This window comes from Pagrus pagrus (genome assembly GCF_965226575.1).
Source record: "Pagrus pagrus genome assembly, chromosome: 9".
In the NCBI taxonomy this organism is placed as follows: domain Eukaryota; kingdom Metazoa; phylum Chordata; class Actinopteri; order Spariformes; family Sparidae; genus Pagrus; species Pagrus pagrus.
The window spans coordinates 19,011,573-19,029,113 of NC_140193.1; the positions used below are offsets into that span (position 1 = coordinate 19,011,573).

General features: G+C 40.6%; 1 protein-coding gene across 1 annotated transcript; it reads left to right on the plus strand.

Annotated features, from left to right (window-relative positions):
* The first annotated feature begins 1,025 nt into the window (after positions 1–1,025).
* Positions 1,026–15,546, plus strand: glra2 (glycine receptor, alpha 2). The gene is made up of 9 exons (XM_084362124.1): positions 1,026–1,709; positions 2,297–2,418; positions 5,783–5,850; positions 7,595–7,818; positions 10,509–10,591; positions 10,693–10,830; positions 10,924–11,138; positions 12,949–13,098; positions 13,847–15,546. The coding sequence occupies exons 1-9, from the start codon at positions 1,624–1,626 to the stop codon at positions 14,126–14,128; spliced, it is 1,368 nt and encodes a 455-aa protein (XP_084218250.1). The 5' UTR covers positions 1,026–1,623; the 3' UTR covers positions 14,129–15,546.
* Positions 15,547–17,541: the final 1,995 nt, after the last annotated feature.

Genomic DNA, 17,541 nt, shown 5'->3' on the forward strand with positions numbered 1-17,541 from the left:
TCCCCACACCAGAGCAAAGCCATACATCTCCAACCATGAGATACAATGTGACACTTGTAATTTGGAGGAGCAGGAGGAGGAGGAGAACAAGGATGACTCGTCCTCAGGCTGAGATGATCTGGAAGCTGGTCAGTAACCAAGCGTCAGACTAAAGTGTAATATGGCCCCAGGCGTGTCACAGCGTTGAGGCCTGTCATGAGTAGAGAGTAATCTCTCAACACTCAGCCTGATGTGAATGAATACTACTTTTTTCCTCTCACTAAGTTTAGCTGTTTCCTCCACAGCAGCACATGCCTGGAATGAGTCATTCATGCCTGTGGTCCATCACGGCCCACTCACATCCTCACGCTGCCAGGTTCCCATGCAGCATCTGTATCAATACCAGCAACAGCTTATATGCATATACTGAATAACAATGTGTGATTCTGGCCTACTAAACCTCCTCTCCTCCACCCTTGGGCTTCAGCCAGCCTTGTAGTACATTTCCTGCCGTCTCCTCTCCGTCTGTCTGTGTCTCTGTCTGTATGTCTGTCAGTCAGTCAGCTCTCCTCCGTCTCGCTCTGGGAGGCCAACCTTTCAGCATTTCCAATGATGTGCCTCGGAAATCTGTTTCCAGGGCAACCGGAGTACCAAATACTCTCCCAGCGGCTTCTCGCTGGTGCGTCCTTTGTTTACACTTTTCATATCTCTGCGAGGATGTAGGTTGCACTAAACAGGCGAGGATGGGAACCCAAAAAAAGGCACAGTGCGTACGTAAAAATACAGCCAATGATGATGTCAGAGAAACCCAGTCAACCTGACGTTTAACACGCATGGAATAAATCTGTTTTTCAGCTGTTCTGCATCTCTGACTGATTCTAGTTGTGCCTCATTAAAAGTGTCATATTTACACTCCAGGATTTCCACTCAAATTATTAATTGCACTCAATCAAACCACTGGAAAACATGAAACGTTCCTCAATCCAGTTGATCCGGGTGCGCAGCTGCGCGCACTCTCATGTGACAAAAAAAAAAAAGCTGTAACATTTCAAACTGGCACCTTTCGTTACGTAACGCGCACCGAAGACAATGTTTGATTGTGTTTCTCGTGATTACCTCCCTCGTTTATTGGACTTATTGAAAACCAACTCACGTTCACCACTTTTAAGCCTTGCGCTTGCGCGTAACGGAGCCGGGAGCTGTCCAAGTGCTGAAATGAGAAAAGGCGTTCCACTCCCATTCCTCAACAGAGGATCGTCCTCCACCTGAAGAGACAGATTTCACTTCACAAGTCACCACACGGGCCAGCGGGGGGTTCGTCTCCTGTGAGATCTGAGCGCAGCGGACGAGCGGAGAGCTCCCAGCCGACGCGTTTTGGAGTTTTAACCATCTCGGCGCGTCTGTCCACACCACAGCGCTGATGTTTCCCCGCAGCTCCGCGCCGACGAATCTGTTTTTGGGAGTCAGAGTTTCGTGAAACTAAACTATGATCCGTGGCCGCGTTGAGGAATGTCTCCTGTATTTTTGTGTGCCACAAGAGCAGCCAAACGCCCACGACTTATTGGTCAGGAAGAAAGCGGCGCCCCGATTTGGATTATGTGTTTGACCAATGTAAACATATGGGAGAAATAAAAAAGTGAGCACATGGGAAACCCACCAGGAATGAATCGCTCCTTCATTAAGGTTTTGGCAGCTTTATTCACGTATTTCATGGAGACAAACAACTTCAGGTAGGCCGAGTTATTCGCCAAGGACATTGATTTTTAGAACAAAATCATTTCTCCTTTTAAACTTATGAGAATTATTAAACATATGCTTCATTAAGGGAAGAACAGGATTTGGTAACTGCTTTTTTTCTGCACAGATAAGTTGGTAATTGCTCGAGTGCTGCTGTGATTACATCTGATGAAAGTTACCCTGTTTTTTTCAACTGTTTTTAATCGTTTTCATCCAAATTTTGCCCTCTAAAATAATCTTCCAATACATGCATTTACGCACGTAATAATCTTGTTGCTTTTCTCTCGCGGCATCATTACAACACCCCTTTAATGTTGCATGACAGCATGCTGTGATAATTGTGCAGCAATCTGGCATGATGGGAGAGAAATACAGCTCCCGAGAAGCCCACGACGTCGAAATCACACCAGATCCGTCTGATACGTGTGTGTGTGCTCTGTAACGCATTTTCTAGTTTCCCTGTGCTTGCCCAGTAGGCAGCTGCTAGGCGACAGATAAGCTTTAACTCCTGGTGTTCAGCCACTACTGCTCACTTATAAAGTGATTTTCTCTCTCTCTCTCTGTGTGTGGTGTGTTCCAGAGTTGTGGATGCCAAGGAGCACGATTCCAGATCATCCTCCAACCTGTCTCCATCAGACTTTCTGGACTCCCTCATGGGTCGCACGTCCGGGTATGACGCACGCATACGACCGAATTTTAAAGGTTTGTTTATGACTGTCTCTTTGAAATCTTCACACACCTCATGTTACACTCAAAACACCACCTTTACGCTCACATTGCTACTGTAAGCGCACCAGACTTTGGCATCATTGCTTATCTGGAGATCCACTGACTGTTATGTGATGTCCTTTGATAAGAGCAATCGATCACTTCTCTTGACAGTAACATGGTTATCCTGGCTTGAGTGAAATCATTAACTAACCCTTCGTTCTGACATTGCACGCTCGTTTTCATTTGGTCAAATTATGTCAGACAGAATCTCCATTAAACCAAAAAAAGGGGCTTGTAGATGTCACAGTCACAGTTGCAGACAGGGATGCCACCATGACAGGCCAAATGATGGATGGTGCCCCCGTGGCAAGGCTGCAGGCTACCGACTTCCTCTGTTGTTGTTGCTGTGATGCCGGGGACAGACACAGCATCTGTCACTGGAACCGAGCTGAGTGAGGAGGAAGAGGGCCGGCCCCGCTGGGGGCTCAGGCCCACTCCAGGCTGGGTCAGGTGGGGCTGGGATTTGTTGGGGTTTGGGGGATTCCAGTGGTTGAAGCAGCCAGACGGTGCAGCGCAGGGATTGATCGGTAGGATTGAGAAACACATGGCCCAGATCCTTTCCTCTCCATCTGGGAGAAATGTGGACAAGATTGCTGAAATGGACTTAAGATGGGAGATGGGCAGCCTGTTTAACACCAGCAAGAGGGGGGATGAAGTGGTGGCAGCTGTTTCTAGCTAATAAAGAGGGCATGAGTTGTAGTCTCTCTGTATTTTAGGGTAGATAAAGCTTCTTGTCTGGCACACAGCGAGAAAACAAACACTTTTGCACGAACCCACTGCGATGTAAACAGATGATTTTCGGTTGCAAACCTGCTTGTCGTACTTTGAAGAGAGTGTTGAACTGTATTTCTGAAGGCTGACCTAGATTTTCCGTGCTGAGTTGGTTATGAGGATGCTTTGTTTTTCTGCCTCTGCTGTTAAATGTAGCTACCTGACGACAAACCGAGGCAAATATTAATACCGAGTGCCATGCAGTATTGATGAGGAAAGCACAGGGGAAGGGCACTGGGAAGGGCTTACAACTTCACTTATCAGACAGTGGAAACAGATTTGCTGTGACTTTAAATGGCACAAACCTCCCAAGCCTGGCAACGAGATTTCAGTTCAGGCCACTCTGTGGAGTAAAAATGACACTACTCATTAGAGCATGCTGGGTACTTTTTACTCACAGAGTTGGATGGAGAATGCTCTGATATACTAACAAATTACCGCCGGGCTGCAACTGACAAGTATTTTCATAATCAAATAATGTGTAGATTACTTTCTCAATTGATTGATTAATCGGCAAGTACAAAAAATATCATGAAAACCCAATTCTGTCCTAATCAAACAGCCAACAGACCAATGCCCAAATACAGTATATTTAGCTTAAAGCTGCTGTAAGTGTTGTCGCTGTTTTAGCTAACTGTTTTGCAGTTGGCAATCCCCTCCCTCTTCTCTGTGTCACCACATGACTGTACAGCCGTAATTGCCAGACTTAACAGCAAACAGGAGGGTCCTGCTCTCTGCGCGTTCAGGAGCAGACAGGACCGCCTCTTTCTAGAGGTCTCTGTCCTGATTGGATAAAGTGGGCAGGGATAGCAGAAAATTCCTTTTTTCTTTTACTGCATGAGCCAGGGGAGGAGAGACATGGGTTACTGACCAAACAACAGTGATTACTGTCGGAATATAGAGGTATTTAACACTTATTTAATTTTTTTTTAAAAACCACTTAAAGCAGCTTTAATATCACAGAAACTGGAACCAGTGGATTGTTTATGGCATTTTGAATGATTAATTGATTGTTGGTAACATCTTAGCATAAGGGACACAAAATATAGTTACCATGGAACAAATGGGAAACTATCTGCTAATTAACTATTTGTTAATGAGTAACTCCTAATCCTTTTATTAGAGTAGCTAAGGATTAAGTTAATGATTCATTAATGAAGAAACGAGTGAGGAATGAATCGAGAACAACTTATTAATTGATTAATTGATAATAATCACTTCCATAATAACCTCCTAATGGATGACTACATCATAAATAATGATGAGTTACTAGAGAACAGAATGGGAGATCCTAAATTGATATATCATGAAGTAATAATTAGTTTATGAGTATTTCTGAATCGATCATACGAAAGCTTTCTTCACGAGAGGCTCCTGATTAACCTTGAACCAGCAGGTGACAGGGCAAAACTTACTTAGTACTTATTACTTAAACATTAGTTACTGCTTGATACATAATATTGGGTAGTTTCTAATTAGTCCCTCATTACTTCACCATCATCTTATCATAGCTTACCCTTTTTGTGTCCCGTCAAGTAAAGTCGTGCATTAAACTGACCGGTTACTGAGGAATTAATCATTACTTCATTAGTACCTGTCTGTTAGTTAACAAGTCTCATTTTCACTTTTATTCCTCATTCATTCCTCACTCATTTCTTATTATTATTATTATTATTTCTTAATTAACTAATCATTAACTAATCATTAGCTACTCAAAATTGGCTTAGGAGTTACTCATCAACTAGTGACTAATGAGCAGTTTGTTTCTAACTCATTTCTCATTTGTTCTGTAGTGACTACTTATCAAAATAGTTGATTCATTTACTGTTGATCAATCCGTCATTTGTCTAATTGTTGCAGCTCTATATTGCTGTTTGTGTGTGTGCATGCATTTGTCTGTGTGTGCATGCATCCTTTGCTGAATCTGTAAAGACATAGAGAAAGATGGGTTTCCAGTATGTTAACCACAAAAGATCACCATACAAGTGATCATCAAAGATTACGAAAAGCTGACACAGTTTGAAAGATAATTACATTTAGATTGAATGTAACTGGATTTTAACAACTTCCAGCAAAATTTAGGAAACATTATTTCGTGGGTTCTCTCATGTTTTTGGTGAACTTTTGCCTCTGGTTCAAACAAAGCATGCAACATGTCACCATCTACTCCTGGAGCTCCTATGAAATGATAAAAAAACAACAACAAAAAAACGGAAACAGTGCTTGTTGGTATTAATGCATGTTGACACACACAGTGAAACAGCTGCTTGTGAACTCCAAATTTCCTGATGAAACATCTCTACTCGTTCCAAAACCAGTCGTCCTTGATGATATGGTTTAAGGCTTTATCCTGTCATGTCATTGTCATTCCATTTCACAGGTCCTCCCGTAAACGTTACATGCAATATTTTTATCAACAGTTTCGGCTCTGTCACAGAGACAACCATGGTGAGTTCCTCTGGCATTTCTTTCTCTGGCTGATTTCTCAAATGTGTCGATGTGTTATCTATCCCTCAACCTGCAGGTCCACCAGTTAATGTTACCTGCAACATATTTATCAACAGCTTTGGTTCTATAGCAGAAACTACAATGGTGAGTCGAGCGTTAAGGGGTTAAATTAAGACTGAATCATCCTGTTTTTTTCTTACCTAACCTTCCTTTTTTAAACCTTTATCATTGCTGTGTTATGCATTCACCAAAATACGTTGTTTTTGCCATCAAAGAGTGTATTGGCGGGCCCAGGAGAGCCTGTTTATGTAAATAAGTAGTGCCTTCTTCCCTCATACACATGTTACCTCAGATTAAATAATTCATACAATAAAACCCTAATGATAACTCACTTAAAGCGCAGCCAGCTGTGGGTGGGGGGCTGGGTTTTTCAACAAGCTGATTTACAATGTATAATGTGTGAAGGCATCCAACAACCTACAAGGCTGCAGTGAAACTCATCCTGATCAAAGCCTTCATAATGAGTGATAATAACTACTTAAATCTTAAATGAAGGATGTTTATTTGCGCAGGAGCCGGAGCTCATGAGATTGCCAGGGAATTACACAGCTTTAGACATGCACGCAAATATTTGGAACCGCCAATATGCTGATGAAATGTCAAACAACATAAGGATCTCTCATCATCATGACATATCAATTACTTTGAGCAACTGAGCTTTGTGGCACTCCAGTTTACCACTAACTGCACACTGTCAGATTTTAAGATGTCTCATCTTATAAATCCATCTTTAGTGTCTATAATGGTTCTTAACAAATCATGATTATTAAGAAAAGTTATGATACGGTCAGTGTTTTGCAAATTGCAATCATTGATAATCATCAAATTGGTCATGTGAACAGATTAAACTGCCACCTAGATGATGTTGGATGATGTAGATTTCCCCGGGTGTGCATTGGAATTAATTTTTTTGCTCATCATCCATTTTATTATTTGTCATATGTTGTTTTTTTTTATATTATATTACAGGATTGTTTTTGATCATATTTTGTATTATTGCAGTTGTGATTGAGTGAATGTGACAATATGAATTTAACAAGAAAATCATTGGTATTAGCTAAGTACTGGCAGTAAAATGTACTTAAATAATCAAAAGTAAAAGTACTGATTGGTCTCTTCCAGAGCATCATTGTATATTATGTTATTGTATAAATATTAAGGTGCAATATGTAAGAATGTTAGTTTGAAATAGTCAAAATTTACATTAAATTATCAACAGAATGTAAAGAAATAACAGTTTGGGCTTCATCTCAAAGACATATGTATTGTGTTGCAGATATATCTATGGAAGTTAGCATGCTAACTTAGCCAGTTTGTAACTCAAGAGGTGAGGTTTACTTCAAGTAAACAACACCAACAACCCCCTGGTGCTCTGAGTTACGAGTCCAGGCAGCTAATTCGACTGCTAGCTGCACGGTTAATTGAGCATACTAGGTAACGGCTCTATGTAGCAGCAGTGATTACAATTATTACATATTGCACCTTTAAACATGCAGTTGAAAGTGAAAGTGGAAAACATTTTTGCTACTTTTTTATACTGCTCTGTAGATCTGTAGAATCATATTTTTAAAGCTGATTATATGTTGTGTTTGTAAAAGCAATCTACAAAGCTGTCAAATAAATGTAGAGGTATACAGTAGATATAGATGCTTCTTTGCTATTTATTTCAATCAGACATCATTTAACAATACAATTTTCCTATCTACCTCATTAAAAAGAGGTTATATTGAATATTAAATAACATATTTACAGTATTGAAAATCAATACCTTTATCATAATTCCAATCACCGCTCAACAAAATGTCAAAGCCACTTGTCGTCTCCGCAGGATTACAGAGTGAACATCTTCCTGCGGCAGAAGTGGAATGACCCTCGGCTGGCGTATAGTAAATACCCCGATTCCTCCCTCGACCTGGACCCGTCCATGTTGGACTCCATATGGAAGCCTGACCTCTTCTTTGCCAACGAGAAAGGAGCCAACTTCCATGATGTCACCACAGACAACAAGCTGCTGCGGATCTTCAAGGATGGGACTGTCCTCTACAGCATCAGGTGACGTGTTGTACGAGATGTTGTCACCAACAGAATTTAAAAAAAGAATTAATTAAAGAAAGAAAGAGGTAGTAGTTTCAGCTGGGAGATGTATACAAGCAGCAAGTTCAATATGATTCACAAGCTCTCTCAGCTTTCTTAATAAATACATGAAATAATATTCTTAAACCTATTTTCCTTATAAACAGAAAGATACAACCATACATCTTCTGAATTCAGTACTCTTGGGGCAGACTCAGTCTGCTTAGTACCTAATTCTGTAGATAGCTACAGTAAAGGGTGTAAAAGCAGTTGTTAGCAGCTTCTCTGGTGATATGCTGTCCACTTTTTTCTGCTTCTAGCTTGTGACTTGATGTGACTATATTCTTGTTTTCTACATCTTCTATGATAGCAAACTGAAGATCTTTGGGCTTTGAACTGTTGGTCAGACAAAAGACCATCTGCCTCTGTAGGTCTGTGGCTTAGGTGGTTAACAGTACTGAGTACTACTGTAGAGAACCAAATGCTCATGCATAAATCACCTCAGGACATGCTCACTTATTGCTTTTCTTACATTTCCTCTCAAACATCAAAGACCTTCAATCTGAAGAGATGCAGTTAAAAATGGATTTTATCTCATTACAATCACCCCTTTGAAATGGCATAATTGACTGAACTACAGTACATCCCCATGTGCAATGTAGATTTTTAATAAAGGAACACGGATTGCAAGAGGGCAAGCTAATCTCAGGAGCATTGTTGAGAATCCGAAGCAAAGATACAAATGAGAGTCCCTCTTCACGTTGGTCCCTCCGCATGCATAGAGATTGTGGGTCAAACGCTTGAGTCAAGTTCTCAAGCTTGGTGTACTTTATAATGTTGTCTCTTGCTGGTTATATTACATCCGACCCCGCTCATGTTTCATTTGAAGAATATCAGCTTTTACCATCAAACAGAAGATTTAGAGTCCCACAGCCTCAGCCTGTCAAATTGTTGAAGCAGAGTTATGGTTCTATGTAGGTCTCAGTGCTCCTGCGTGAACTGAGCATTGAATGTTAAAGGGAGGGATTAAATTGATTACACAGCAACCACTTATTCATAATGGATGATGTAATATATATTGTATTATTCGTTTTGTTGTTCAGTTAAAGGTCCAGTGTGTAAGATTTAGGGAGATATATTGCCAGAAATGGAATATAAAATTCATAATTATGTTTTCAGTGGTGTATAATCACTTGAGACTAATAATCGTTGTGTTGAGCCTTTTATCTATAGAGGGAGCAGGTCCTCTTCCACGCCATGTTGAGCCATCACATTTCTACAGTAGCCTAGATCAGACAAAGCAAACACTGGCTGAAGAAGGTCTTTTGTGTTTTTTTTCACATGTAGGGAAGGGTGAGGTGAGGGCTATTCGGTTGGTTACAATCTGCAACCTTATCACTAGATAATACAAAATCCATCACACTGGACCCCCAAATGTTGTGATTTGTTATTTATGTGAAAGATTGTGCGTCTTGAGGCAAAAGAACATTTTCAGTAGAATATTATGGGTACCGACTGAATTACATCGGTACTACCGAGTACTGAGTCACATTAAATCAATCTGTGCCAAATTTTGGAGCCTGAAAGCGCATCTTTAGAGTAGCGTTATAGGGAGAAAGAAATACTCGCTGCAATGTGTAACACCTGAGAAAGCAAACATAAAACATGTCTAAAAGCCAAGACTGTTTCATAGCCAGGTCAACTGCAGCATATGCAGCGGACGTTAGCATGCCTGTACCCAGCGCTTAGCTCGTTCGCAGAGTTGACTCCGCTCCTCCTTTGAAATTCTTAGCAACATGCTGTTTAGTATGCTAAACCTTAGTATGAAACCTGAATTGCATACTTTTTAAGGGGAAATATTATAGTATGCAAGCACTGCTGTGGTGACAACAACATAACAGACAATATGAGTGTTTCTTCTTCTTTTGCAAGTGTATTGCTGCCCTCTACTGCTTGTTAATAATGTTGTTCCTTATGACAGTTATTTATATTTTTCTGTATTGTCCAGTACTGTGCTGATATTCCATCAGGTTTTCCATTTTTGATACCAGATATCAGATCAAATGCGAACAGTACCTAACTCTACGTGCAACCCAGTCAGGATGAATTACACTATAAAGGCCTATCAGCCCAAAATTTGAGCAAAACTCAGTACAAGATATGAAAATATGTTTCATTTCATTTCAATACAACTTCAATCACGCACAGCATTCAATTTTCTCTGCAATGATGCGATATAAAGCAAATCGATTTCGAGTCCATTTAGGTAGCTGCCTGGGGCTGAGCAGTGCTCAGGTGTGGAGGCAGAGTGGGTCAACAGGAGAGATGAAAGGTGGTTAGCCGTTCACACCATTCATGAGAGAAATGACAGAGCGGGAGGACCGCAGACCACAATGCATCACAGAGACAATAAGTTGCAGTAATGAAAGTGTGATAGGAACCTGCTGAAGGGAATCCTACATGATACTGTATGTCAGAGGCTATCACACAGGAGACAGAAGCACACAATACAGAGATAATACCCCAAAAAAGTACCAACTGTGGTTTCATTTTTCAAGCAAATTCATGTGTCGACTCACAAGTTCAAAGTATATTTCTTCAAATAACATACCTTCATTGGTGTAGTCCGCTTAATTCATCTTACTGAATGACTTTGTCTTTAATTGTAGGTTGACTCTCATCCTGTCATGCCCGATGGATCTGAAGAACTTTCCGATGGACGTCCAAACTTGTACGATGCAACTGGAAAGTTGTAAGCATTGGATTTTTTTCTCAGTTTTGTCGCTGCTCTTTCAAAAGTGAGTATCGACTGTTTATCTAAATTTTGACTCTTCTGTTCTCTTCTGTCTCTAGTTGGCTACACGATGAATGACTTGGTCTTTGAGTGGCTGGAGAACGGTGCAGTGCAGGTGTCAGATGGGCTCACACTGCCACAGTTCATCATGAGGGAAGAGAAGGAGCTGGGCTACTGCACAAAACACTACAACACTGGTCAGAACACACACACACACACGGAAACGTGTTGTTGTTTTACCACGTGACACCTGGTTTGGGAGCTGATTTGTGTTTCTCGCTGTTGGACAGGTAAATTCACCTGTATAGAAGTTAACTTTCATCTGGAGAGACAGATGGGATACTACCTGATCCAGATGTACATTCCGTCCCTCCTCATCGTCATCCTCTCATGGGTTTCTTTCTGGATCAATATGGATGCTGCTCCTGCCAGAGTGGCGCTGGGCATCACCACTGTGCTTACCATGACCACCCAAAGCTCCGGCTCCAGAGCTTCTCTTCCAAAGGTGAACCTGGTTTAGTTCGCTCAGCAGCATAAGTCCTACATTTGCAGGTCTAATACATATCAACATATACACATCTTTATGTCCCCATCATGTAAAGTAACATAAACACTTCCACTGGTGGAACTTTTTGCAAAGACACAGAGCAGGCACCAATGATTGTATGCATTTAAAGGAATTAACAGGAAAAACACAAATTTTAGGGATTAGGAGGAAGCAAAAGGACATGAATTATGACAGAATAATTAAACATAGCTTCTAATTGCAGCTAAATGTAGCTGCTGCTAGTTTCTAAGCTGAGTTAGTAGTGCAGCTAGCAGGCGGTCATATTAGCTGACTCTGCTCGGACTGTTGGTGGGTGTATACTATGGGAATCTCATCTCTTAAAGAGACAGGCACTGAAACTGAACGTTTAGATAGAGGGTGAATAGAGGTGCTGCAGCAATGTGTAACGTAAACATTTGAAATAGAAAATTAGCATAATATGGGACCTTTAACAGATTCTGCGAGCACAAAAACATATAAAAATAAAATAAAAAGTTGTGTCCCCTTCATGTAATAATTTCATTGCTGGAAGATATATCTAGATATACACATACACACATATTTGAAATGTAATACATGTACATAAGCAAATTATTTCGTTTAGCCCTGTGTGATACTGTGCACTGATGATTAATTAAAAGGTCTTTATTTTTATCTATGAGGGACTAAAGACCCAACAGAATGGCATAGCAGCAAAACACTGCAGCTATTGTAGACAGAGAACAGATTTGTAAGAACCAGGCAAATATAAAAACAAATTAACAATCCAAACAATGAAGGAGCCAGCAATGAATTAAAGGATAGTTCACTGCTGACTGTTTGAAGTACTTAGAAAGATAAACAGTTCTGTCTCTTTCAAATATCTATTATATGAAGGCCACTGTATTACTCCAGTGAATAATAATCACATTATTTCAGAGATGATTAGACTATAACTGTGCAGCTCTTTTAACCTGATTGCTGCAATTCACAGCTTCAACATTTCTTTTTTTTTACCGCGATGAAGATGTTGTCATCTTAATCATGTATACATTACAGGCAGCTGCGGTAGTCAGTGGTAGCTTATTTCCAATCAGGGTAAATTGCCATGCACATGTTGTGAAGGGTACTACAGGCACGGAGAGCCAGATCTTGATGATCAATCACTCTCTATACATTAGTCTGCACATGAGCACTGCAAAGAGTTCTCGGTCACGTCAGAGATTCCTACATAAAAGGCGTATACTGATAAATATTTAAAGAGAAGCCTTTGAGATCCGAAAAAAACAATAACTCACGACGCCTTAAGTCCCCTCAAAAAGCTGAGTTGTTTTCTCCACATGCTAATCAGCTGTCAGGTGTTCACACTGATGAGCACAGCAGGCTTTCAACTTCATCCCCACTTTCTCAAAGGAAACAGACCTAAACCAGTGTTAAAGATACAAACTAGTACTACAGCTCTCTTTCTATTGATAATTAAGGCAGGTATTACTCCCCCACTGTTTATGGCTGTGCAATCACTGAGTCTACTGGCAGCTCTGATACCTTTGTTTCCAAACATTACCTCTGATAATTATGGTGATTTAGTCCCAGTTAACATAATGAGCCAGATAAAGGGAGAAAAGCAGTTCACAATTTTATAGATCTCAGACTCAAACTGAATACAGAAGGGTAAAAAAAATATCCACTAATATTTCAAGTCAGAGCACAAATTCACACTGCATTTCAACTGTTAGCTGATGCTTTCACCTTTGAGGATCTAACAAAGGAAATCTGTTTTCTCTCCCAGGTCTCTTACGTGAAAGCCATTGATATCTGGATGGCTGTGTGTCTGCTCTTTGTATTTGCTGCATTGCTAGAATATGCTGGGGTTAATTTTGTCTCCAGGCAACAGAAAGAGTTCCTTCGCCTGAGGCGAAGACAAAGGAGGAATCACAAGGTAGGCTTTCAAAGTCTTTACAAGGTTGCTGCTTGGTTTTCAAACTTTTTATACTCACTAGTGGTGTGGCTCCAGGGATGCCAATGTCAGAAGGTCAGCTTGACGAGTTGGGAATGACACTCTTCTCTTAAGAACAGGAGCTTTAAATAAACGGGACCACTTTCATCCAGACTGGATTGTCATCAGATTTTGAATGAGATTCATGGTCCCCAGAGGATTAATCCTAATGACTATGGTGATTCTCTGAATCCCCCTTTAGCTCCACTATGGTCAATGAAAATTGGTACGAACATTCATGTACCCCTCAGGATGAATTGTCAAGTCAGGTTAATTTTACATATTTAGCCCAAAATCACAAATTTGCCTTAAAGGGTGCAAAACCTTTAATGGGGGAAAAAATGAAGAACCCTCAGGAAGTGCAACAGTGGAGGGATTCAGTAGGCAGTCAGTAATCAGTCACAGTAGGCAGGTGAAGTGGGGGGAATTAAGTTGGTTGCAGTTTGCAACCTAATCGCTAGATGTCACTAAATTCTACACACTGGACCTTTAAGATTCATCCCTTAAACAGTTGTTCTACATGTTTTATCATTGAAGGGCACCAGGTTATCTTGGGATAATCTTGGATTTGTGTTTGTAAATACTCATGATTGATGCTCGTGTTAGTTCACTGTGCTACAACACTGGGCTGTGGCCTTTTAAAAAGACTGAGTACATTCACTCTGTCCACATGTGCATGTTTGTTTTCCAGGATGATGACATGCGTGAAGGCCGCTTTAATTTTGCTGGCTACAACATGAGCCAGTGTCTGCCAACGAAAGACGGCTCAGCTGTTAAGAACGCTGCTCCAGCTCCGAACCCTCAACCATCAGTCCCCAAAGACATAGACACCATGAGGAAGAAGTTTGTGGACAGAGCCAAGAGGATAGACACTATCTCCAGGGCGGCCTTTCCTCTGGCATTCCTCATCTTCAACGTCTTCTACTGGGTCACCTACAAGATCATCAGGCACGAGGACATCCACAGCAAGTAAAAGACTTCTACCGTCGACAAACATTATTTATTCTTCATTTCTCAGATTGAGAAATGCTCGGAAAGCACAGCGAGGTGACGTGGGAGACTGTGCATTGAGAGGCACCATGGCGATGATGGCGGTGTTCTTTCAGGGATAATGTATAATGTTCATGCCTCATACAGTAATGTTCTGATAACGTGAACAGCTCTTGAGACACAGATGCTTTTTTGTTGTTGTTGTACTGCTGCATAATAATTCCTGACAAATCTGGGAAAATGGTTTTAACTCAAGGCTTAGAAACATGCTGGAGAAGATGGACCAATTTGTTGTTTTTTTTAATTCAATCCTGCCTTGACGTCAAACAAGGTACAAAGAAACATTCCATTTGGATTTGTAACCGTACGGTAGCTTAGTCAGACCCTCAAAGACTTTTTGTGATTGTCAAAAGGGTATTTCTTATTGAGGATGTTTGGGGATGTTTTATATTGTACTATTGTCGCGGCACCGGCTCTCTGTTTATACAAAATTAAGCAGCAAAAGTATAAAATCTACAGGCAGGGAGAGCACATCCTTCGGACATTAGGCAGCAGCACACATTTCAGGCACGAGCGTGAATAAAGCAGATGAAAATCTGGAATTGGATACTGAATTTTTATGAAATACCTGAGGCCTTAGATATCAAAGATTTGGTGGGGTGAAGTGCAGTGCTTCTCTATTTTTTCAAGCATCTCCTCTTGTTTAAGACGAACGCACCGTTTGATCTTTTCTACCTGTGGCCGGACAGACACCCAAAGGTACTTCTCGTTGTTTCCTTTATCTCTAAGTGTATTATAAATCATATTCATGGACAACGGATGTCACTTGAAGTCAATGTAAGTTTATTCAGATGTTTTAAAAGTCGCACATTTTCCTTTTCATGCTACAATAATTTATTCAATATGAGTTTGTAAAAGTATATCGGCCAATTATGAGCAAGTGTATAGGTAAGCCTACAAACTGTGAACATGCACTGCGTTACTCAATGTCGTCACACGCCCACATCCACATGAATTCATTTATATTCCAGGTAAATACTCCAGGTATATTAGATATGGTTTTAGAGCTTGAGACTATGTTTTTTGTAGATTTAGTCAAATAAAATATTTATTGTAATGGAGGAAAGGTTATGTTTATGAAAAAATAGCTTTCTGTATACTTCTTCAAACCTATGCTGTGGACTGTTTTCCTTCACTTAACGTGTTTGTTTGCTGGATGTTTGAAGATGGATTCAGCAGTGAAGGACAGATCTGCATAATATTCATGGTACAGAGCAGCTAATGGTCCTTGCACTCCTGATATACTGTGGTGAAGAACTCCTTTCTTGAATGCTACTCCTGATAAAGGTTATTTACTGGTCTGTACATCAATAAAATTGACTGTGCACCATATTTACTTTATTTCCACTTCTCCTGTCATGTGTAAGGGTGGAGGACGGCCTTGTTTGATTTTTTTCACGCACTTGTTGATGAGATTACACACTCGATATTGCTTTCTTCTCATATAAGAAATGACGATACGGATGCCTTTCGAGAAAGAATAACAAAATGCCTTTTGCGCCCGGCTGCAGATCAGATCAAAGAAAACGACAAACACAGTCTCTTCTACTCACCGAGCCCATAAGTCAGGGTGATGACACATGCCATGGATCGCTGGGTGGCCTGGGGTGACACAGATATGATCTGACAGTGGGTTTCCATTAATGCATGATAATGGACTTCACACTGTAGTGTAGAGATTCCATCAGCTTCGGCTTACCTACCAGTTGAATGGAAAATAGTGGATGCATTTTAAACAGTTTCCACCTGTTGTTACTGCACGTCAGCTCAGACAAAAGTCTGGTGGCCCTGAAGTGCAAATCAAAACTGCAAACAGAAAAACCCAACTGCAAATGTGTTGTTGGTTTCTATTCGTGTTTGGGTTTTTCTATTTGCGGTTGTGTTTTGTGATTTGCACCTCTGGGCCACCTTACAAAAAGCACTGAGTAACTCCAAATATATTATCCTTAAGACTGGAGTAACCACACTAGCTCGTGATGCATATCATGTAATTACATGAATCTAATTCATAAACAAACTGTGGGTAATTTCACAATCCATCAACCTTATACGTATTTGTCTTATATATGAACACATGGCCTGTGGTAGGTTTATTGAGGACGCTGCATGAAACATCCGACTACTTTTTTTTTTTTTTCAAATGCTCAACACACAGGGATTATAAACTAATCAATAACACTAATCCTCACATGGAAATACCATCCATTTCACCGACACAGCCTCGCACCACCGTCCGTTATTATTTCTGTTTGAGTACGCGGGCATGCAAGAGGCCTTCATGCAATCAATTCAGTGTGACGGCGTTTGAAAGGAAAATTATTCGCAGCTTATAATTGTGTTTAAGAGGGAAACAACTTTGCATCATTCATTAAGGTTTAGGGAGGCTGCTTTGTGAGCTCCGAGAGAGGGGGACGAGAAATGAGGGTTGCCATAGCAACTGCACAGCAATTGAGAAGGCCAGTGTGAGAGAAAAGCGGGAAATTAAGAACACTGGTGCATGATTTTGCCAAAAGTGTCTCTTATGCCTGAGCATGAACACTATACTAAATTAAACATTAATTTCCACTGTATTAAAGAAATAATAAAAGCAGCAGCAAATGTTGCTTTTTTTAGAGGATTATGCTTCCATGGAACTCTTCAAACTACAAAACAGGCACTGCGTGTGTGTGGAGAGCCCATGTTACGTATGCAATATCTGCCTGATACATTGCACTCCTGCAATAGACATATACCTGTAGTTAGTTAGTATGAGATCATCAGCCTCTTGGTGTTATTGATTTGTTTTTAACCTCGTGTCTGTGAATTCACACTGGGAAAGGTTTTTGTTCCATGGATTTAAAGGAGATGCTCATTTTCAGGTTCATAATTTTATTTCGGGTCACTACTAGAATAGATTGACATGCTGCAGCGCTGAAAAAAAAAACACAGCAGTTTTCTCATACTGTCCAGTGCTGCAGCTCTGTATTCCCCCTCTGTCTGAGAGGCTCAGTGTTAGCTCCTGTCTCTTTAAGCCCCCCCTTTTAACCACAACTTCAGTACAACTTAACCATCTCCAAGATAACTGCCATGCCAGATAAAGGCCATGGGATGTGGCTGAAAACTTCAGAAACAAAATAAGTGGACTCCTGTGCTGAGAATTTCCAGTCGAATCCAAGTTCAACAGCCTGCATAGTTCACAATATCAATTAGAAGCCTGGCATATCAAAGCAGTGTTATTAAGCTTCAGGGCTTAATGAAAATGTGTTGCCTGTGATAAACAGAAGGCGCAATTTCAACAGATACTCCATTTTTTAACTGTATTGTATGAACCAGAAATTTACCCCACATGGGAGCTCT

Bases quoted from the DNA above. Each gene is read 5' to 3' on its own strand.
- glra2 (XM_084362124.1), top strand. From the start codon at position 1,624: ATGGGAAACCCACCAGGAATGAATCGCTCCTTCATTAAGGTTTTGGCA. The intron at 1,710-2,296 runs GTAGGCCGAGTT...GGTGTGTTCCAG, and splicing joins ATGGAGACAAACAACTTCAG to AGTTGTGGATGCCAAGGAGC. The intron at 7,819-10,508 runs GTGACGTGTTGT...CTTTAATTGTAG, and splicing joins ACTGTCCTCTACAGCATCAG to GTTGACTCTCATCCTGTCAT.